At 36.5% G+C, this 25225-nt stretch overlaps 2 protein-coding genes across 3 annotated transcripts in view; one reads left to right on the forward strand and one right to left on the reverse strand.

Moving 5' to 3' along the window:
* The window catches only part of Adsl (adenylosuccinate lyase), a 647432-nt gene that overhangs the window by 66225 nt on the left and 555982 nt on the right, over nucleotides 1-25225 (reverse strand). The window lies entirely within an intron of this gene.
* Nucleotides 8800-25225, forward strand: part of Ssk (smooth septate junction protein snakeskin) — a 28201-nt gene continuing 11775 nt past the window's right edge. The window contains exon 1 of the mRNA XM_081732031.1: nucleotides 8800-9113. Coding sequence (XP_081588157.1) covers nucleotides 9063-9113 — 51 coding nt within the window. The 5' untranslated portion in view covers nucleotides 8800-9062. The remainder of the gene's footprint in view (nucleotides 9114-25225) is intronic.

Consider the following 25225-nt stretch of genomic DNA (forward strand, 5'->3'; position numbering starts at 1 on the left):
TATATCAAAGTAAATTAGGTTTAAATTTTAGGCAATAGAAAATGTTATTATGTAATAAAACTACTAATCGAAGCCTTTGCTACAATCACTAGTTGTTACCATAGCCGAGTGGTCTAAGGCGTTCGGCTTGTAAAGAACCATTCGAACTTACTTCGAGTCCCCGCCGTGTACAACGTCTTTTTCTCTCTCTTTTTTCACCTGTTCTCGATGTTTCTGTCTGTGTTCTTGTCGGATTCGATTAAATAGAATTTCGAATAGAGACCAATATATATGATAAATAATCATTTATTTGCGAGTCTGCACTCGTACAATATACATTTTCGAGATTTTGATTTTGGAAATGAAGTGTATATAATACTGAATAGTAAAACGAGTAAAATAAAAAAAATATTAGTATAAATATTGATTAATTAATTAGTATTAAACATGGCTTTCCAATCAGGATTATATAGAGAGGACTTACTTCTAAGTGCAATCCGAAAACAAATATTTGAGTTTTAATCTGACCCAAAGTTGGTAACTTACAGGATAATTTATACATGATCGGTATTGTAATTTTTATGCTTTTATTATAATCCTCTATAAGTTATGATTTTACCAATTCTAAATGTAGAACGAGAAACAAGTGTAATATTATATTTGTTACGAAAAGCTTTTAAGCAATGATGTTTTCAGGACGTGATCTGAGGGAGAATTTGAGACCCCTCTCGAGCTAAGAAATTTCCGCCTTCAGGACTATATATTCGATCGCGCTCAATGTGGACTACCAATGTTTGCCCTCCACCCGCATATTGAAATTCCCCCCGAGGATAATTTTCTGAAGTCACCACTGTTTATAAATAGTTTTTCGTTACAAATCAGAGGATAATGGAGTAGTGAGTATACTTCATTATTTTTTTATTTTATTTTATTTTTTTTTTTTTTAGCTATGGATTTAAGATTCGCAATTCATATAATGTTCCGTTTTAATCGAATTTGAAACAAAAGAAGTTTTCAATGAGTTACTCAAAGAAATATTTTCAGCCTCCGGGTGAAAATAGGAAGACACTTAAAAAAAGAAACAACTTGCTACAGGGTTTGAACTCACAAACATGTGATTGATAGTGTATCGACCCAAACCACTCGACCGTTTTGTAGGCCTTTTGAACATATTCTTTTTCCTTTTGTGAAAGCAGTTTACTGTTCCGTACTCGCTTTTGTTTATTCCGATACGACTATGAGTTCTCAGTAAATATTTGGACGTTACAGCTCTTGCAATGTATAAAAGTGTTTTTATAATAAATCACAATCAATATTATGTCCTAATAACATACGTAAAACAGGTTGAATTCGTGAAATGATTGAGATTGGACTGAGCGTAAATGTTTTCATAGTTAGGAGCCTGGATATGCAAACCCGCTTAACGTGGGGATTTAATTTTGTGAAATTTGGTACCAGGTGCCGTTAATATCATAATTATTGTTAAAGATTCGCATTACAAATGTTTTAGTTTTTACAAGGTGGTATAAAAATAGAGTTATCCAAAAATTGCATTCGTGCGTAGAGTTCTCAAATGTCCCGGTTTGGGCGGAATTAGCCAGGAATTCTACGTCTTCTCACCAAGGAATTCTTTTGTTTACCAAGACGGTTAAAATACCAGAATTCAGTCTTCTGTTCCTTGATACGGGACTTTGATTACAAATAATAATAATAATAATAATAATAATAATAATAATAATAATAATAATAATAATAATAATAATAATAATAATAATACCGATATTAATATTAATAAATATAATGTAAGTTTGCAAGTATCGCAAGTCTTAAAAAACTACATAGGCCCTACCAATTTAAAAAATTCAGCTAAGGTGACGATTTGGTGTTACTATTTCTATCTTTTTTTGTGTGTGTGTATGTTCATATGTTTCTTTAAGCAAGACATTCTAATATATACTGTATATACAGGGTTCCCACAAAAAAGTGAAGATCGATTTCCCTGACATTTCCTGACAGACATAAATTCTTGAATATAAATGGGAAGATACGAAGTAAGTTCTACCATACACTTATTTTAACGGCCTCCTCCATCCCTATAACATACTCTTTTAATTATCATTTACATATTTGTTATGTTCAATATGAATAAGTGTTATTTACACAAAATTTATCTTATAAGTATATAATAATATATGTATGACACAGTACCACATACCTTGATATTACACATTAAACTGTTTTTGCTTGAAAAAAAAAAGCAATTTAATATGCAGTCAAGAATATATTGCCAACTCTCCTTGAGACCTATTAGGCTACTATCAGTCCTAAAATGAATTGAAATGAAATCTTTAACTTTTACGTTTCACGGTTATGCCGTCTCCCTCATCACGAAATAGCAACACTGCATTAGTGTCATCATGGGAATGCTGTATCATTGTGGTCCTCTTCAGATGTCAATCTGTACAACGGATACAGAGGAAACAATGTTAAATTGAAAAAAAGAATGTTACACTTGCACATTTACGTTCCCTGACTTTCCATGATATTTTACGCAAAATGCATGATTTCCCTTACTTTCCCTGACTTGTTTTCATTTCCCTAACATTCCCTGACTTTTCAGAGTGTGGGAACCCTGATATACACCCCTGCCTTTATAATATATATATATATATATATATATATATATATATAAAGCCCAGATTATCCGCGGAATTTGGTGGCAAGAGCATCGCGGATAGCGAAAATCTCGGATAACCCGAAGAAAAACTAAAAATGAGGTGCAAACAGGAAAAAAATATTTCAGCATAAAAACTATGATTTATTGTACAAAAAAAAAAACAAAAAAAACATAAAACTTGTAAACTATGTACAATACAGCAAATCTACTTTTACCAATTCCCGTTTTTCATACCTTACAAAGATCGGCTTCTGCAATCAGAGTAGAATTGCACTTCGAAGTGTGCACTATTGTTGGAGACATTGATTTTCACAATGTAATTTATTTTTATGTTTTAGAAAATACAGAAATTATTTGCATGTTGAATGTCAGTCCGCAGCGACTGCTTATGAGAAATAAATTGAGTACGTCTACAGCAGACTTAGTTTCTTTTTTTCGCGGCACTCGCGGATAAATTCGCACAGTAGATCATACTCTCGCGCATAATCGTGGCTTTACTGTATATTGAGACTTGATTTGATAGTTTTAGCAGGACCAAAAATTTCTGATTTTGCGGAAGGGGCAAAACTGGCTCCTTGGTAGAGTGTTCATCTTCGGGCCAAGGGATTCGTGGTTCGATCCTCCGCAACATTCTAATTTAACCAATTATTTCATGTTGATTCACTTTTATTACCGTACTCATTCGCCTCTTTTACCCCACAGGACATACGTGTGAGACGTCTAACACTATAAATATTATTTCATTTAATTGTTTCTGTGGAGATGAACCTTTGGTTACCTTTAAGGGTTACCTTTTTTAAAAGCTTTGTGGCAATCAAAAGAAGAATAGCTTTTACTAAAATTATTTTAGTACCGGTAGTTAGAAAAATACAACCTTTTAGGGAAGTAGTTAACAATTTTTACTGACTAACAACACATTTCAGTGAACGCTTACGATATTGCGAGACATTTAGGTTGGGTTAGGTGTGTGCATTGTGGGTACTGCTGACCGGTACATCCTTTCGCCAAATTTAAACTTATTAATCGAGGCATCACGGTAAAAAATAAATAAATAAAATAAAACGTATCGGATAAGTCTAGACTTGTAGACTGGACGTAGGAAACGCGTACTTAATGAATAGACTTGTGTTATCAACATGTGTGTCGTACTGTCAAATAATACTTCTTCAAATAAATCAGCGTTTCCCAATCGGTGTGCCGTGAATGTGCCGCTGATGTGCCCGTAAATCGAAACAAAATTATTAATTCTATAGCAATTAAATTACAGGACATAGGGAAAGCGTATTTGTGTTTCACATTACTATGAACCTCTAATATGAATCTACAGTTTTAAGTTTCATACCGCGTTACTTTTCTGTACATTTTTAATATTGAAAAAGTTATTTGTTATCATTGTTATGACGTTATGACCATTATTGCTTCTTTATTGTTGCAGACTATTTCGTAACGTTACATTTTAAAATATTCAATCCTTTTGACAAAACAAACATGCATACGAATTACCTACATTTGTGTTTTAAAAGTAAAAGAGATTTGTTTGTTCGTTCGTTATTTAGTGATCTTCTTTATTAGTGAAAGTTTGGATGCAGTTTTCGAAAAAGAAAGCGTATTTTTTTAAAACCTAAGTCCAATATTTCATTGCAATTGTTTTCTATTTTAAAATTAGAATAAAATATAAGCATAATAATTTACCATGGTGGAAAATCAGTGATCGAGCTTTCTACTCTGTTAGGAGATCAGTAATCACAGAAAAAGATACCATGGTATTTTATATTTAAATATAATAAAATCTATGAGTGTGCCGCGAGAATTCAAGTTACACTCATAGTGTGCCGCAAGTTGAAAAAGATTGTGAAACGCTGAAATAAATCATGGGATTAAATGGTAAAACGAGTACAAACGAAGATCTCAAAAAACGACTGGTTTACGTGCCCTCAATAGTATGTTACCAGAAAATTTCGCTGAGTAATTATTATATCATTCAATAACTTCTGCAGTAATTTGATCTTTTTTGGACCGATAAACCCTCTTAAACACTGACTTGACTTTGTAATTTTCATATCCTGGAATCTAGTTGTTATTCTCAAGTAGAGGTATAATTGATTTCTCTTAACGACAGGCATTTGCTTTTACTCTATCAAAATCAAATAGTCAACTGATAAACCTACTCAGAGATAAGAAGTTCAACCACCGCTGGTGTAGGTATCGCCATGTATGAACATTGCGCAAGAGACCCAAGAGCTAAAGTAACACAAAGCCTGTTGTTTCTGAATTTCTATAAAGACTCAAACTCGTGAACTTTTATGAGATGCACTCAAAAAATATCGGTACAATAGTGAATACAGTCAAAGATTATTTCAGATGATGGGACAAGAAGAAACAAATTTTGGCGTGGCAGACCCAGGTTCGATTCCATGCGGGAGCTCATGTGGTTTGTATCCTACGTTAAATTGTAGGTCCACGTCTCATATTGCCTCGCTACTGAACGGGACGCTAAACTCAAAATCAAATCAGAATCAAGAAACAAGTCAAAGTCCAATCATCAATTCTAGTGCCTCGCTGAAAAAATGTTCCCGACTTTTATTTCACAAGAGTAATGCTCATTTCAATAGTTTTTGAAATTTCACCTGAACTGTTCTTAGGCACTGGGAAACTTCGGCTTGTTTCTTCTTGATGCTTCGTAGTCATTAAAAACTGGATCTTACTTGTTGCTGGGATATGCAAGTTATCAAAGATCTCACCACAAGTTTCTTCCAACTATTATCAAAGCTTGCCGACTGGAAATGTTAGAAACGCAGCTACTATACTCAATCCTATTTCTTTTTGTTACTATCAATGCTTGCTGAGTGTAAATGTTATGACCGCAGCTACTATACCACTAAGTCAACGATTATTAAAGGGCGCCAACTGGAAATGTTCATTAATTCTTTTAAGTTATTATCAAATCCTGCCGATTCCAAATGTTAATCGCAAGGATATTGAACTCTCTACTATTTCTTTCAACTATTATCAAGGCTTGCCGAGTGGACATTTTATGAACATGGTTACTATGTGCATGACCATTGACAACAAATATAAGTACTTGTTGAATTTACCAGATAAGTTTCAATATAATTTAGGTACACTGCATAGTAAATAATAACTGTAACATACACAATCCCATGTAGACGGAAGTTTAGAGCGTGTGACTTCGGTACATATGATCCCGAATTCGACTCTTAGTTTCTGCACTGTTAGCTCAAGGACAATTTGAGAGCAATTTGTATTAAGAAGTAGCGAACTCTTAACTAGAAAACCAGGGTTTATGGGAATTGGATCAGGAGCGTCATTTCAGATTTTGCTTGGGGGGGCAAGACCCCTTGATTTAAGTAAAATTTCTCGTTTTTCACTGATTGACCATTATTCTTTTGATAAAGTCTATATAAATCTCAAACTCAGGGAGGGGGCAATTGCCCTCCCTGCCCCCCCTAAATGACGCCTCTGAATTGGAGCCAATGTGTTGAGTATAGCCACAGGTAGACAGTTCCTCCATAAAACTCGCTGTAATATATACCAAATCATACACGTATAATTAAATTCCTAATAGAGTTTCTGTCATTCGACTCCACCGGTATTAATATGTGTGTCTATCTATTCCATGATGATTGTTATTAAATATTCTGCCTTTCAAGCAAGGTCCTGGAACTAATGTTTATTTTATTTACTTATTTATTTTTTAAATTCAGGTCAGGGCCTGGAAATGTTTCTTCTATGTTTCTCGATCTCAAGCTTCCTCTTTTAAATAATTTCCAATACTTTCTTCTATTTTTCAGACCATAGATCAGCTGTGTTCTTTTTTCCTACTTCTCGCTTTTCTTCATCTTTTGCTTTATGGCGGCATGAATAAGACAATTTCTTCGCAAGATGTGTCCAATTCAATTGACCTTCTACGAAGAATGCTGCCTAAAAGAGTCCTCTTCTCTCCTACCCGTTTCAAAACATCTTCGTTTGTTACTCTCTCTCTTTCTCTGTCCATTTTATCTTCCTCCAATACCACATTTTGAACTTCCACAAAATCTGATTTAAATAAAACTTAGCATATTTCTCTGCTGAACATCAGAAAATAAGTATGATATTTAGGGTTCAAACAAGATGGCTCAAAATAGAGAATATTTTGGTCAAAGCTCTGCACTTACCTCCATTGCTTTGTGTTGAAACTAGTCAAGAAGAAAGAGGTAAATTCTCCGTGAGAAATTTTCCACGAGTTCTCTGATTTCTTTAGGAAATACAGTGTGTGTTTTCTTTGGGTCTCAATAAGGAACGGGGATCAATATTGAAACCGGAAATGGCAGTAATTTCTACCACTTCCAGCTGTAGTGGAGATAAGGATGGGGATCGAAGCCATTTTTGCGATGCGGAGTTCAATTTTTAAAAAAGAATGCTTCTCCGTACTACCGTTTCTGCTCTACGGTGATCAACGTTGAATAGGAAATGATTGATTTCTACCACCTTCGGTTTGAATACAGGGTTACGGGACGAGATGGAACCTATTTTTTTTGGACACTGAATCCATACCCAAAACTGTTTCTCGCTATATTTTACTGTATGTACTCTGATACTTGTCGACTGACAGACGGTAGTTCAATAAGACTTCCCATCCGAGCGGTCCCGGGTTTGATTTCTGGTGAGGACACCCGGTCGAAAAGGTGTAAAAGCTTTTTAGGCCAGCCATCCTGAGGGGTTTTCCTGAGTTTTCTTCATTTACGCCAAGCAAATGTCGGTATGGTACCTAACATATAGGTCCCAGGCCGCTTCCTTCCTTCCCTTTCCTTGGATAGTTGGATCGTCGAAAGACGTCATCCCTTAGTGACGGGCTAACATAGCCATAGGTGCTGAAAGCCCAGAAGTTTAATTTCTAATCCTAATCGTATGACTTCCCATCCTTGTGCATAGCTATAGGCTTATGATAGTTTCTTAGACTAAGAAACTACGACCTAGATTTTCAAAAAAAAAAAAAAAAAAAAAATCGTCATTTTAAGAGGAGAATCACGTCACCTTTTTAAAACAGAATGCCAGATGACCCATGATAATATTTAAAATTATTCAATGATGTCGCTTCGACACGAATGTATTTAACACATTCGTAGGCCTTTCTTAATTTGAAGTTGGAATCCGGTGTCGTGATCCTGTAGATCAAGCTGTTTTCGAAGCAAAATGGTGTGGTGGGGAACGGTATGTGTACCGGATTGAAGACCGAGTCGTAGTACGGAGCTCATGCTTATAGCAGTGCTGTTTCGATAATCGTGTAATCATAACAATTCGATAAACTTTCAAAACCGTTTCGTTGATCAAGAATTTTAATTTTATCGAATTATCGAACTTTCGAGACTGTCGAAATGTTCGAGGCACTCGGAATGTTCGTGGTACTTGAAATATTCAAGACATTCGAGGTGTTCGAGGCTCTCGAAGTATTCGGGACATTCGAAATGTTAGAAACATTCGATAAGCACGAGACACTCGCGAAACTTCGATAATATTTGAACTTTCGATAATATTCGAAATTTTGGTTTCACTCAAAATTTTGATAATACCCGAAGCTTTGATAATTTCTAATATTCGAACAGTTTCGAGTAACCAATGACAACTCGATAAATTTTCACAGGTTCTCATCCTTATCGAGCACTCCTAGCTTATATGTTCTGTCCTTTACAGCCTCAGTATTGAATAAGAACGCAAAACACAACTCAACTCTACTCTCTCAATTTGAAACCCTCAATATTTTTTAAGACTGGGTTGGATTTTTTTTTTCTTGTATGGAACATTCCACATGATTTAAGGAGATCAGACACCTGAGATTCTCCCTTAGCGCCGCCCCAACTTTACATATTATATTTATCTTGATTTGAACTAAATAAGACATTTTCTTTTGTACTTATATGGAAGCAAACACCCACATAAAAATACTGACCAGGAAGCGTATAGTAAAATGACATCACATCCGGTACCTCGTAAAGATCGTGAAGGATCAGATACATTTTTATCTTCCTTTTTCTACCTTTAAATTGTTTCAAAAACCTATGTAACACCTAAGATATAGCAATGACGCATGCGTATCAAAAATTGACGAGATAAGCCCGTACAGAAAAAAAAAGAGAGAAAGGAGTTAGACTTTATCTCCCTCTCTGATATTGTTCATGTACTGAAACTTGAAAGAAAAACGATTTCTCAAGAAGGGTGTTTCCGTTAACACATTTCGATCTGGGTGCAATTGTTGTTGGGTACTGTTTTTGTTGTTCTGGGAGCAAACAGTGTGTCCGTAATTAGATATAGCTTTGTGAAGAGCTGAAGGATCTAGTTAAAAAAACATAATTAATTAGTGAAAATAACATTTGAGAGTGATCGTTGCGTCTTTGTATAAACAAGCAAAATGGTGAACGTTGCGCAAATCGGTTCCATTTTCGTGAAAGTAATAAAACTTGTAAGTATTACCAAATATTATTATTTCTATTTTGCTGTACTCTTTGTTTCTGCTCAGTTTTTTTTTTTAAATAACTCATATCTGCATTTTTATTTTGATGTAATAACGCTGAATCATTCCATTTTGGTGATTCTTTTCAAACGAATACAAAACAATTTACTGCAAAATGGCCGCCATGAATTCAAACAGCTACTAACTTCTTAAATAGCAAGATTTATTATTATTTTCTTATTCAACTAACTAAAAATGGCTGTTCTTCGCCTGGTAACGAATAAAATTACTGATAAATATATGTAGAAATATTAATCTCGTACTACACAGCAACATTCCCGTTTCAAATATTGGAACAGTATCAATTGAGAAGGGAAAAATGTACAGTCCGCAGCAAAAAACCCTGCAACATGAGCATGTAAGTTTATTGTGAAACGACGAAGGCTTCTGCTTCAAAATAAGTGTGCAGGGGAGGACGCCGAGGTTTCTCCTGGAGTGATTCCTGCACTTAGACGTTATGTTGATTCCCTGTGCTGTTAGGCGTAGTTTCACAATAAACTTACATGCTCATGTTGCAGGTTTTTTTTTTTCGGACTGTACCACACTAGAGATGCCATGCAAAAATCCATTTTTAATTAAAGGATTCTAGTGAGAAGGAAAGGAAGTGAATGTAGCAAATGAAATAAAATCTATAGTTTAACGTTCCACAATTGTGCACTTTAGGATAAAGAAGAAGTTGACTAATGAAAGTGAATGAATAATTATGAACTGATTAGTGGAGTGGAAATGTGGGAGAAAAGGGGAGAACTCCAAAAAATCCATGGGGAAGATGTTGTTCTCTACAAAGTCACATGGCCTTCAATCGAACCAAGGGCTCCTCACACTAGAGGTGAGCGCTCTACCACAATACCCCCGATGAAGTCAACGTAGTAGTTGTTGATTTCTCTAGTATGAACCGGATGAACTGCGAAACTATCATGGTGAATGCTAAAGTAGGTTGGAATGGAATGGAAAATTTTAAGATAAATACAGAGCTTTAATGTAAATTAATGAATAAGAGCCAAAATAGACGAGGAAATATAAAACAAGGTATGACATGTGACGAGGAGCTTGACAGAGGTGTTGTCTTTCACCTAATTTATTCGATATACAGCAAGGTGTTTCAAAAACCAAAATTGACAACGTTTGGAAGGTGATTCCTGATTCCAAGGTAAGACAAAAAGTATAGACCAACCTGGGTGCACAGATGCTTCCTTTCGGAGTTATAGGCTGCCGAAAACATGAAAAAATGAACTTTAAAAGATCCATAACTCCAATATTATGGGACCTACCCTAGTCGGGTCAACACTTCAGTTAATTTGAAGTACTCACCAACTACCTTTGTATATATATATATATATATATATATATATATATATATATATATATATATATATATAGTACGTGCTACACTCTATATAGAGCTAAGTAAATGTTAAGAAAAAATTTCACTAAAGAAGACTGTAATTTTTAAGAAGATAGAAACGTTAAGTATATTTGCTTTGCTCATAAATGACTCTTATTTCGATAAACTAGAACAAAATTTAACATAGCATTAAAAAAAAAAAAAAAAAAGAAAACTTCAGCTATAGCCAAGAAGAATGTTGGGTGAAAATAAAGTACTAAAGAACGAAGTTAATAATTATTCCAGAGATACGGACCGTGTTAACAATCAAAGTTGAAATTGAGAAAGTAGAAAATCGATAAGTTTTCGGTATCTGGTCGATATTTCTTAATAAAGTTACGATATATATACGGGAAAAAATGAAATCAAGAGTAGGAATGTCGAAAAGAAACATTAAGAAAGAAGGACATCGTATTATTTTTTGGGTCGATAAATAACAGGTTCCAAAAAAAAGTCTATCAAATATTTCGGACTATAAATATATATTCTACTTTATGGAACAGTAACGTGGACATTGCGAAAAAAAACAACGGAAAACGACTAATGGGTTTTGAAATGAAGATGGAGAGAAAATTAATGAGATCAAATGGATATATAACGAGAAAGAGTTAGAAATTACAGGGAAGAAAAGAACGACATTGAAGATAATCAGTGGCGTATTTAAGGGGGGCTTCCGGGCTTAAACCCCCCGAAATTTTGTTTACTATATTAAAGTAAATGAAATATTTTACATAATTTTCACATTTCCAGGAATAAAGTTAGCAAAGCTCCCCCGAAACAAAATCGTAAATACACCACTGGAAGTAATTAGAAACGGGGTATAAAGTTAATAAGAATATTGAGAAGAAGTACTTTATGCGATGTGATAGAAAGTATGGTGGAAGGAAAAATACGGAAGGAAAACAAATACTAATTGATACAAAGTAAGATAACAAGGTCAGCTGAGGACTAAATTGCGTTCCAAGTTTTTAACGTGAGCTAAGTGATCCACCATAAGTAACAGAATACTTTTGGTGATCTCTTTGTATACAAGACATTTCATTCAAAGTGCAATTCAAAATGATCGGCGCTACATAAGAATGGACATAGCAATGACGCACGAAAAAAACTCATCAGCATAATACAGTGAAACCTCTCTAAAGCGGACAGCCGTGGGAAATCAAAAATTGTCCGCAATAGAGAGGTGTCCGCCTTAAAGAGGTTTCAGTATTTTGTTATGCAAAGTGAGCAAGGTAATATACAATTAGAAAAAAAATATTTTTGCATGAATCACGTATTTACGAATATTACCTGCATTATCCTCTGTCATCCAATACTCTATATTCGAGGCACAACATGGAAATAATATGTTATAGTTCTCTGCACTTTACACTTATCGGTACTTCCTTCGTTTTCAGTATGGCGCTTTAATTTGTGGGGTAATTGCAGTTCTGAAGTGTCCTTTTTGAGACAATATACATACCTGAGGGCAAAAAATACTGAACTTATCTTCTAGTTGGTTAGAGACTCCAACGGGGCAGTAGCATAATGTGTCATCCATAACGGCGGACAACTGTCAATCACTTTTGTGTCTAAAATAATTTGGGTGGGAGTGGAATGCAAGCAAAGGACATAAGAGTGTTGTTAAACAGAGATGCTTCGTCTGGGTTTCTGAGCAGACAGTTGCAGGGACAAAATGTTGTCACAATGCTTCCTTGGTGACACATGTATGAATTTCTAAAAATGTATTTTTATTACACTTTTCAACTTATTTCTAGAGAAAGTGTCCGTAATATGGAGGTAAATAATACCTTTAAAAGACAGAAAAGACTGTCCGTGTCCGTACTAGAGAGTGTCCGCTTTAGAGAGGTTTGCCAATATGCTTTTTCCTATTCCAGTGCTTGGGGATTACAAAATATGTCCGTTAAGGGAGGTGTCCGCTTTATAGAGGTGTCCGTTAGTAGAGGTTTCACTGTACATTCTTTTCGTCGTATGTAACATTAATTATAATTAATGTTACACTAGCCTGCGATTTTAACTTTTGGATCATGGCATGAAGTATAGTATGCCACCTTTCATATTTCGGGTGTACAGAATTCAGAACAAAAATCGGTTTCGTCATTGCACATCAGGTTTTCTTGGAAATTGCATATTAGCATTGCCAATATCAATGTATCTAATGGTTTATTGCTATTCACAACACTGCTAGGAATATTAGTATACTTACTAATATAAATAATATTAATATCTTATATTTGTATTTCTAGTGCTGTATGCGACAGTAAGTTAACTCGTAATCACGACATTAGAAACAAACAAGGCACGAAAACGGGAAAAAGAGGAATGTTCATGGATAAGCATTCACTTTAAAACAGTAAGACTCTTAAACCAAGCAAACGTAAACTACATAGTGTTTTTGAATTTGTGTCCTCATCTGCGCCATTTTAAAGGAGGAAATAACGCACCCGCAGGTCATGACATGCCACACAAAAAATCTACACTAGTGGGTTTTACGCCTCTTTAATGAGAAACTGCGTCTTGTCGCTGCCCGCTTGTGACTAGTGGCAGAATCTTCTCTCTGCAACAACCAGCTGTAGTCTGCAAGCTTGTTGCAATTCCACTTTCCTTGATAACGACGTTCGAGTTCCTTGAGGTCCTGGTGAAATTTCTCTCCTTGTTCCTCACTCACGACTCCAAGATTGTCTGGAAAATAGTCCAAATGGGAAAACAGCATATGCACTTTCAAACTCATGTTACAACCAACTTCTTTAAAACACAGTAGCATTCTTTCCACCATGTCTTTATAGTTTGGATCCTTTCTGCTGCCAAGAAAGTTTTCCCTGCATCTCGGAAAGCTTGCCATGCTAATCGCCCGTTCTGGTCCACGACATTTCCAAAATTTGCGTCACTGAAAGGTTTCCTAATATCTGGCCCATCGAAGATACCCTCTTTAATTTTTGATTTACTGATGCCAGGAAATTTTTGACACAGATATTTGAAGCACTCACCTTCAGTATTTAGAGGTTTTACAAATTGCTTCACTTAGCCAAGCTTAATCTGAAGGGAAGGTAACAGTATATCATGTGCATTAACAAGACCTGCACGTTTTAAGTTTTTCGAACCAATATTCCACTGCCTATCTGGCCATTCCTTTTGAGTCCAGTAGACTAGCCTTGCCTGACTGTCCCACTCATACAGAAAGCATGGGGATTTGGTATAGCTTGACTGTTGACCCAACAGAAGACCGATGACCTTAAAATCCTCACATTTTTGGCATTAATGTTCGTGGTAGTTTATCTTGTTCAACATCAAATCAAGTTTGTCGTAGCTTGCCCTCATGACAACAGAATAAGCAACTGGATGCTAGCTTGTTTCCGTTGTGTGGGAGTACACACTTTAAACTCCGCTTGAAAGCATCGATGAAAAGTCTCCATTGGGATCGATCATAGTCAGGCGATCCTAATTGTAGTATTAACTCCGGAATGTTGTTCTGCAGAAAAGAAAGCAGTAAATTCTTGTTGACGATGCCTGTACCAATAGTACGTCGTCTCAGGTATCAACAGGTTTACCTCCTTTAGTCGTGATCGCAGTAGTTCGGCAGATTCCTTTGTGAGACCAAGGTCACGAACTAAATCATTTAAACTACTCTGCTCGAAAAGTATAGGCTCTGTTGATTCTTGTGGGTCAAAGTCTGAATCGTCATTGTTGTCACTAGGAGATTCGGAAGAGGCTTCGTTTAATTGATCTGGTGGCTGTGGGACAGGTATGTCAGGACCATGGGATACTGGTAAATTGACGGATGGAATTGTAGTTGGGTAAGCAATTTTAGCCCTGATTCTACTGTTGAAACCTTTCATATTCACAGAACAAAAGTAGCAATTGGTGCTGTGGTCAGTAGGCTCATGCCACACAGTGGGGATTCCGAACGGCAACGCTCGTCTTTCACCTTTCATCCATTGCCGTAGTTATTCAATGCATGTTCGACAAACCTCTTGTCCTGATCTCCCAATGTTATACCAAAATTCGCAAGATAAGACTTTCGCACAAAGGAAGTTATATTGCGCCGTTGTTTCATGGGCACAAATGTCCCACATATATAAGAGAATATATCTGGATTACTCTTTCAATCTCGACGGTGCATTCCGAAAACTCTACGAACAAGCAATTCACTTTCGACACTAAATACTAAGCACACACCACGATATTAGAGGCTTCAAAGCACTGAGCACAATTTGGTAGTTTACAACGAAACTGTATAAATCATTCGCAGGAAAAGCAATATAGGAAACAAAACAATGCCACTAGGCGAACGCGATAAGCTGTTGTTTAGCTACCGTTACAACATTTCACGCCATGAGAGTAATAGCAATTCAGCCAATCAGGATGTTTAGTTCTCCTGGTTTGAGACGCATATGAATGAAGAGGTAAAACGATTATCTCGATTTTCTCACAAAATGTGATGTGATGAGACAAAAATAACCTTATTTTTAGTGTTAGGCAGGGGTGCCCACAAGGGGGGCTATGACGCAAACTGCGTCATTGAAATATTGGGGGGGTTGAAAATCTATATAAATATGTTTGAGGGAGTGTAAAAATTAATCGAAAAGATTTTTTTTTCATGGAAGAACACCTACGGATAGACAATTGAGGGGGGGTGCGTCATGGACATGAGGGGGGTGGGCACCACTGTGTTAGGTGGCAATCATCACATCAGAAAAATATATTGTACTTACGCAATAAAATCATCGCAGGCTAGTGTTATACAGTGGTCAAATGATTCTTTATTCTATTAATTCGCATGTGTAAAGGGAGTGCTGTAGTCTTAAAATTTTGACAGGGTATACGCTATTTCGTGGATATCTATGATTGGCATAACATACGCAAACGACAATAAAGTTTTTTTTCTTTTTTATTAATGAACAATATAAAACGCATGCCTGGGCGCAGACTTTTAAATCAATGCGTGCCTACGCTTCGGCACATCTAAGATAAATCACATTTCGCTCCCTGGTAGCTCAGTGGTACAGCGTTCATCTCTGATGCATGAGGTCCTTGGTTCGATCCCAGCTCGCGCCAAGTGAGCTTTGTGGTGGATGAACACCGTGTGCATGAGTTTTCTCAGGGTTCTCTCTTTTCCTCCCACTTTCTTCATTCCACCATTTCATTCATTTCTCATCATCACCGTGTTCTTTAGCCTAGCCGCATAATCGTGGGACGTAAAACTTAAAAATTTCATTTCATTTTTCAAGTCACATTTCGAGTCTCGTATTCTTATTTTTAGATCGAACAGAGCAGTGGTTTTCAAACTAGGAAGGAGGGGGGAGGATAGGCATGAACAACCATAAAGGAAGCACAGGTTACTATAATGAAATGAAAGGTGTAAGGATTTTTATGTTAATTTAATTTACTTATTCATTTTTTTTACCACGATCATCTACAATTTGTACTGAACAAAACTCTAACATAGATTTTTTTTTTTTAATTGCAAATGTGTTTAGCACTATTGGGAAAAAGAAGAGAGCAAAATTTAGGATTTAAATTTCTGGGTTTTCAGCATTTATGGCCATGTTAGCCCGTCACGTTTGAGGGATGACGTCCCTCGGCGAGCACACTATCCGGGGAAAAGGAAGGAAGGAAGCGGACTAGAACCTATAAGTACCACCCCGGCATTTGCGTGGTGTAAATGAGGACAAAACAGGAAAAATCTCATTCAGCATGGCTGGCCTGAAGAAGCTTTTAAGAGTTTTTCGACCGATTGCCCCCACCGGGAATCGAACCCTGGACAGACTGAAGGCGTGTATGTTAGCAACTACGCTACGCGGGGCCAGAAGAGAGAAAAATCCAATGGGTGCTGAACACCTGTTAAAAATCTCAATGGGGGCTTGAGTTCCGGAGCACCCATATAGTCAGCGCCTACGAACATATGAATTAATAATTCCATTAAAATATAAAGCTGCAATGCTGTTTTTATAGTATACAAGCAGCATTTTATGTCATTTTCTTGATGACATTTCTAAGATAAATAACTCCATTAATAATACAGATAGTTGTAGGTACGCAGAAAAAAACCAACTCACTAGAAGAAGGGACAGAGAAAATGTAGCAAAAGAAATTAAGGAAAGGAGTCGGCAGTGGCGGCTCTAGAGTTCTACATCAGTGAACTCACATTGGCAATGACGGTGAAATTGGCTTTGCGTCCCTACCTTTCGCATTGCAAAATCATCCCCTGGCTTTGGGGTCTCCAGTGATGTTTTACTTTGAAGGCATTCTTTAAAGTCTTATATTAGGTACAAATATTGCAGGAAAAATTTGCCATTGTATAATCACATAACTAATATAGCCTACTGTATATGTCTTACATACAGAATTATTCAACTTAGCTCTACATACGTTATTCAGAACAAAGAGTTCAAGTTATTCAAGACGTGAAAAACAATTGATGTTACCGCATTACTCAATCTATTTCTTCAATTGAATTTTCTCATTTGATTCTGTAAATGAAATCAAAAGTCCCAACGCTAATGTCTTTTACGCTAAAGGAAACGAGTGAATTAATGAAAATGAATTATAAGATAATTGATGGGTGAGAAAGTGGAAGGAAACGGGAGAATCCGAAGAAGACTCACGGACGCGATATTGTCCAACACAACCTCGCATGGACGGGGAACTCCTCGCACAATACCACTAAGCTACCATGACCCCTTCTCAATGGATTCTGTAAAAATCATGCAGTTATATTGCCCATTAGCATAATACTTAAGAGCATACATATTAAGAGTGTAATTTGAAAAGGATATAAAAACTAAGGAATACTGAAAAGTTAACTAGTTTTATTTATCGTATATTTATAACTAAGTAACTAAATGACTAACTATAGTCTGTGTCACCCGAATTGGCGTGTGACGTCAGCCAATAAGCTCCCACTGCGCTATTACTAAATCTTCAGGGAGGAATTTAATCATTTATAATTGTCCACAAATACGAACAAAATCAATTATGAATGATTAGATTCCTCCCTGAAGGTTTAGTAACAGTGCACTGCGAGTTTATTGTCTGATACCACACGCCAATTCGGGTGACGCGGACTTTAACTCTATGGCCTATGGAATCCGGACATTCAATGCCGCGTTCATAAAAGCTCTCCACTGACTTCTGTTCTTAGCCAACTGAATCAATTTTTTACTTTGTATTCCTATTCTGCGATATCCATTTTAATATTGTTCTCCCATCTGTGCCTAAGTCTTCTCAATGGTCGTTTTTCAATTGGATTTTCAGTTAAAATTTTGAAAGCGTTCCTACTTTCTTCCATTTTCGCCACATGACCTGCCCACCTACCCATCATATATTTATTTATTTCTAAAAACAGATACACGATATTCTCATGATACAATGAAATAAGTATACCACTCATTTTAGCTTTGGAACTTCTTGTATAAATTAAAAGACAAATTCTGAAAATCTTTGAGTTTTACGTCCCACGATTATGCCGGTTAGGCTAAAGGAGACGGTGATGATGAGTGATGAATGAAATGGTGGAATGAAGAAAGTGGGAGGAAACGGGAGAACCCCGAGATAATCCACGCACACGGTGTTTGTCCACCACAAAGTTCACTTGGCGGGGGCTGGGATCGAACCCGGGACCCCAAGCACCAGAGGTGAACGCTCTACCACTGAGCCACCGCGGCCCAAGACAAATTCTGACCAAAGCATATATTATACTAATAAATAACAGCGTTACAGTTTCGGCAAAGTATATTTGCCTTCATTAGAAGATAATGTGTCCGATGAAGGCAAAGTTAATTTGCCGAAACTGTAACGCTATTATTTATTAGTTATCAGAATTTGTCTTTTATTCGAAATAAGTATGCATTTAATTTCAACCATTTCTAAAGCAAAGTATTCCTACGAAGTAAGTTATTATGGAAATAACTGGCAATTGGATAAGACAAGGACGACTCTGTGGCAAAGAATTTCTTTTCTTTTCTTTTCTTTTTTTTTTTTTTTTTTTTAATGTTTGGATGCCTATCAGTCACGTCCTGACTTTCCCATATTTTTCAAAATATTTGCGAAAGTGAAAAACAAAATAATTCTAAAATTTCTCTTCGTAATTATAGTGCAACAGTTTGTGTTGTCAATTTCTTCACTCTGTAAAAACAGGTATTTAATTAAATTATGGTTTGATTGGCTTCGATAATAAACTAAACAAGAATGAAAACAATCTCAGTATACTAAGTGCTACCTTATAAAAACGTTCTATAAAATGTCCAGAACTTATCATATCTTTAATTTTATTTATTTTAAAATCGGAAGAAATCATTTTACTGGGAAAATGAATATGTATAACATAAAATCGGTGTCAACTAGAGAAACCGAAGACTCATTCGCAACCTGTACATAGGCCAACGAGTGAAGTTACGCTTATCATCATCATCATCATAGGTATTCTGCCTTTATTGGCAGGTCACTTGCCGCAGCTGAGAAGCTTCCATGCTCCACGGTCCTCCGCTAACCTTTTCGTCTTCGCGTATGATCTTTCTGTTTTAATATCATCCATTAATTGTAGTCTCTTTCGCCCCCTCCCTCTCTTTCCCATTACCATACCCTCTAGGACGTCCCTCATAATACAATCTCTTCTTAGGCAATGTCCCAACCAGTTTCTCTTCCTCTTCCTAATAATATCTAAAAGTGTTCTTTTCTCACCCACCATTTCTAACACTCTCGCATTCGTTTTCCGCTCGACCCAACTAATTCTTTCCATTCTTCTCCACACCCACATTTCGAAGGCTTCCAGTCGATTTTCGTCACCTTTACGTAATGTCCACGTTTCCGCCCCATATAGTACAACACTCCACACGAAGCATTTTATGAGTCTTTTTCTCAACTCTTTGTTCAAGGTCCCACAAAACAGACTTTTCTTTCTTTTAAAGGCTTCTTTCGCCATTCCTATCCTTGCTTTTATTTCACGTTCGCATTTCATGTCATTACTAAGAACACTACCCAGGTATCGAAAACTATTCACTTGTTCTATTTTCTCCCCTCCTACTTTTATATTTGACACAGACACCTTCGTTCCAATCACCATGGCTTTTGTCTTTCTAACATTTATTTTCATCCCATATTCTTCATAGCCCTTTCTCATTTTTTCTAACATTTTATTGATTTTCTTTTCAGATTCTGCAACAAGCGCCATATCGTCTGCAAATCTTATACATCTAATCATTCTACCTCCTACCGAAATGCCATCATCATCATGTAGGCTCTTTTTCACTATTTCTTCTAGATAGACATTAAATAGTGTTGGCGAGAGGCAGCATCCTTGTCGAACTCCCCTTCCAATTGCACTCTCTTCCGTCAGTTCTTCCCCTATCCTAACACTTACTTGTTGGTTCATGTATAAGTTTCTTATGAGTCTTCTATCTTTCCATTCCAACCCTTACGCTTAAATGAAGGATAAATCAGGAAACTGGAATAGAAGCCAGACAAGAATGTATTATGCCACCTCAATTACTCAACATTTATGGTAAATGATTAATGACTGAAGCATTAATGGGAATTGGATGTTTTTAAGATTGGAGGGCAGACCAGTAACAAGATCAGTATGCACATGATACGGTTATTATAGTTTGAACCGGAGAAGGACTACAGGAGATGATGGACTATGGCAATTCTTGACCTAATCTCTTTGGTGTAGTAAGGGTCTCTCGTCAAAATACTTCCCAGATACTTGAAATTATCGACCTCTTCAAGTTCTCATTGTTCTAGTCTGACCCACAAGGGCGCGTTTCCACGGGATATTCTTATGACGTACGATTTTCGATGTTGATTTTCATTCCATGTAGTTTTGCAGTGTCAACAATTTTGTCAGAGAAGCATTCATTAAGAAGAGATCTCGGTTAACTGGCAGGCTTAATATTGGACTTAGGAAGAAGTGAAGCATTGGACTAGGTCTATGTGGTTTAGAGACTTGGACAGTATGGAAGTTAGAGAAGAAATAATTTAGAAAGTTTCGTAATGTGGTGTTGGAGGAAAATGGAGAAGATAAAATGGACAGAGAATGCAACAAACGAAGATGTTTTCAAATGGATAGGAAAGAAGAGTTCACTTCTAGCCAGCATCCTTCGCAGGAAGGCCAATTGGATTGGACACATCTTGCGAAGAAATTGTCTCCTTCGTACCGCCATAGAAGGAAAGATAGAAGGAAAGCGAGGAATGGGAAGAAGAAGAACACAACTGATTGATGAAGATCGGGAAACGTAGAAGAAACACTTCCAGGCACAAACCTAAAGTTTAGAAGAAAAAAATTCTCATTAGTCCCAAGACCTGCTAGTAATAATAATAACATAAAACGCAAAAACGCAAAACTTGCGAAAAACGCAAAACTTACGAAAAAAAACGTTATCTGACAATCCTAGATAACTGTCACTAAAAACACGGAATAACAACACCTGATAGAGAGACAGACAGACAGAGAGAGATGAATGTACGTAGTTTATAACAAGTTGCTTTGAATTAACTACAAAAAAAAAAAAGAAAAGAAAAGTACTTGTCAAAATAGCAAAATAAATAAAATATTTTCACCTTATTTTAGCACCACCAGGGGCGGATGCAGGGGGGGCAATCGCCTCCCCCCAGAAGAGGAAACTTTCTTATTTTATATATATAAATAAAACCCATCAAAAAGTTTGGAGCCCTTAAAAGTAGCAGTATCACAACCCACCGCCCCCCCTTCAGAAGTCGGTCCTGGATCCGCCCCTGAGCACCACTTGTGTTCCTTTCTTGATTCTCGGTGAGGATACTCGATTGAACAGAAACCACAGCTTTTTCACCAGCTATCCTCAATCAGATTTACCCTGGATTTTCCTCAATCACACCATGCAAATGCCGGGATGATACCTATAACATACAGGCCACAGACCGCTTCCTTCCCTCCCCATTCCTTTCCCACTGCCCCGGATAGTGTGCTCGCCGAAGGACGTCATCCCTCATATGTGAGGTGCTTAAGTCCGTAAATGCCCTTCAAATTCGTAATATTTGTTATTAAGGTAAACATAAATGGTATTTGTCAAATACTTAAGCGCCGTACTCTCTTCCTTGAGGAAGGAAGAGAGAAAGAAAAGCATGGTATATTAAAATAGGTCCTAATTAAAAAAAGAACAAGGGGGTTATGAACTAATGGTTTTCAAAACAGTAGTTTTTTTTTTTTTTTTTACCGAGACTGTACCTATCTCAGGTGCGCATTAACAACTTTCTGGAGATATTTCAAGCAAGAAATCGTGAACATTCCTCGATTATCATTTGTTATTCCGGTCAATACGCTAACAATCATAAAACAAACACGAAAAATGAAAGAATTATTTGAAATTTTATTTGATGTAGATAACACAATCACAAAAGGAATTCAGATTAGAACTTATCCGTTTGATTAGAAGGAACAATATGAAAACGCCCACAGCAAAATGTAACACCAGTTACTGCGTTTTTTTTTCTTCTTTTATATATAAAATTTTAACCTGCATCCCGAAACAAAATTAGTGGGATGTCGAACTACACAGTGGGTCATGGAGTTACCTAACGCTGTTCGTGAACAAAAATATCCGGAAACAAATTTATTTTTCCTATTGAAATTAGTGTTAATACCAGGGCCGTCATTTCAGACTTCGCTTGAGGGGAGCAAGAGCACCACCAACATAAGACTTTCACGTTTTGTACTAGTAGGCTATATTAGTAGACATCGATTAAAGTATATGTATTCCTCAAACCCTTGGGGGGGGGGACAATTGCCCCCTCCTACCCCCCTAAATGACGCCCCTGGTTAATACAATTAGTCCAATCTAGCCACAGAAACTCTGTGTATGTATAATTTTAAGTGTTTTTTGTGATGTAAAGTATAGAATGAGAATAGCATTGTCCTTAAAAAAAAAAAAGTAACATTAAATTGAATGAAACAGTATGAGGCCTTAAAAAACCACAAGAAGTGAACATGCAAGAAAGAACAAAAAATAAAATTTCTGATCACAGCCCTCTCACAGATAACGCTTGTAGCAAACATGAAAAAAAAAAATTGCAGAGGTGGAATTGTGGGTACATATGTGTATGCATACATTCGTATTCCCAAATATTGTTTGGAACTTTAAAAAAAAAATGTTTACAAAACTTGTTCGTTAATGGATTTGCTTGTAAACTGAGGAGTTTGTAAACCCGTGGGTGGGTCTATGGTATATTTATTTAAAAAAATGAATGCCCCTTATTTATTGTATTTAAGCATTTAAGTTAGTGCATTTAAGCAATTTTATGAAATACATTTCATTTTATGTAAACATTCGAAGTCACACCTAAACGAGTAAATCGAAACTAAGGTAAATCGCTATCCTCGTACATACAGTAATAGTAACAAAAACGCCATACCCGTTTCCGAAATAAGAATCCACATGTAAAGGGTGCCCCATAAAGAACTCATGGTTTGAAATGCCCGCCATTTCTGTTCTAGTAAATTGGCAGCATTGAAAGATACACGATTTTTACACCGTAATCCAATCGACTTCTTCTGCAGTGTAGGTTGAATCGCTTGACAGTGAGCCGAGCTAATGAGATTTGGAAACGGTTATTTGGTAGAAGTTTCAATTCTAGTTGCCAAACACGTTTATAAAATGACCAGGAGTAAGTGAGGTTTGTAACAATAATATTACAACAGCGCGTAGCAGACGGCACAAAGCCTAGTCAAATTAAACCTTGCATACTCTAAGCAGTGTTGGGAAGTAACGTAACGCAAGTAACGCGTTACTTTTTAAGTAACGTTTCCTAGTAACGCGTTACATTTTTTTCCAAAGTAACTGTAACGGTAACGCGTTACAAATTTTTAAGCAACGTATCTAGTTTGCGTTACATTTCGGATGAGTAACTACAATATATGTATATTTTTTTTTTCGGAAACAAATGTTTCTTTCCTGTAAGTGAATTTCTCAGAATGAAACAATCGAGCATGAACTACGTATGTCAGTAACCAACAGTCACAGACACACAGAGAAACAGATAAGTTCGTAGTGCCACTTGCTATTTTTTGAAGATGAGGACAGCTTTAGGGAAATCATGTGTACTGATTGCAAGCACCTGGAAGATTTTGTCGTAGATTTTGACAGCTCCAAATCAATATATTCAGTGAGTGAACTAGGAGTACAATGATACCGGTAGTCTATTTTACTTTGATTGTTGTTATTTTTATAGATGGAGAACGAAAATATTTTACCGTTCGAACATTTGAAAGAATGTTTTTGTTTTCTTAAGAGCTGAGGATGATGGTGGATAGAATTTAAAAGTAAAGTGTCTGAAGTGCCCGGCGGAAAATTTTTATCCACAACTAGGGTGCAATAATTAATGATTTACAGTAAGGTGTTAATATGAATAAACTGTGTTCTGATGAGCAGGCCTACTTTCTTACTAGAAAATAGTTTGCTGATGGTATGTAATATTGGAGTTCTTTCAGATCAGTTTGCTTATCCTAGAGTCCCGTTGATTATAGAGTAGTGTAATGTTTCTCTATATTCTTTATTTTTAATTTTACATAACAACATTGTTATTATTATGTAATTAGTTTAACAGAATAATAATAAGCAATCATTTTTTCTAACATAGGGATGAGCACGAGCCAAGCTAAAACTCGACTCGACTCGAATTCAAGTCGAGTTTCGAGTCAATCAAGGGTAATATCCTCGAGTCGAGTTCCGAACCGATTCAGTTTTTCGCGTCGAGTTTCGAGTCCAGTCGAGTTTGATAAATGGCTCGTTCATTTTAAGTCGTCTTCAAACCATGGCCTGATTACACTGGAAAACGAAAGCCATGAGAAATGTAAGCTAAACAGTAATATGGAATACTTTTAGTGTTGCTCACGAGAGGGGACACGGCTGGCATCTCGTCTCGTCTCGATAGCGAGGCCACAAGAGATTTTTTATAACAAGCTCATCTCGGCTCGCCTCAACTGAGAAGATGGCTCGAGCAGGCTCACTTGGGGTGAACCATCGGCTCGAGCTGGCTTGGTAGGGATGAGCCATTTGCTCGGTTCGGCTCAACTGAGCCTAGGGCTCTAACCGAGTCGGTTGGATGAGCTGTTGGCTCGGCTCACTTCTCGGTTCAGGTCGATAGGAAATGAGGCGTGAGCTGAGCTGCTCGAGTCGTTGACAATTCTAAACCCGGGCCGAGCAGTTTTGAAGATATTTGGCCAGTGCCCTCTAACTTTTAACAGTGTTTGGCTTAAGCCCGAATACTCAACCTAGACCATCAACCCAAATTCAGAAGCTCGTGAACAATGTCCTTGACTCCTAGACTTCACGACTACCGAGGTTGGCAATCAACTAGTTGCTTAGTATTGAAATACAAATCGACTATCTTTCTTTTTATATACAGTGTAATAATAATAATAATAATAATAATAATAATAATAATAATAATAATAATAATAATAATAATAATAATAATAATAATAATAATAATAATAATAATAATAATAATAGCGGTAGTAATAGTAGTAGGGAAAATTGAAGTCATATTTTTTTCTCAATTTTATAGTTTCGGACCTAAAAGTAACGCGTTACTTTCGAAGTAAAGTAACAGTTACTTTTTGCGGGTAGTAACGCGTTACTAACGCGTTACATTTTAAGAGAAAGTAAAGTAACTTGTAACGCGTTACATTTTTACAAGTAACTTA

Source organism: Thermobia domestica, chromosome 11, assembly GCF_964235325.1.
Source record: "Thermobia domestica chromosome 11, izTheDome1.hap1.1, whole genome shotgun sequence".
NCBI lineage: Eukaryota > Metazoa > Arthropoda > Insecta > Zygentoma > Lepismatidae > Thermobia > Thermobia domestica.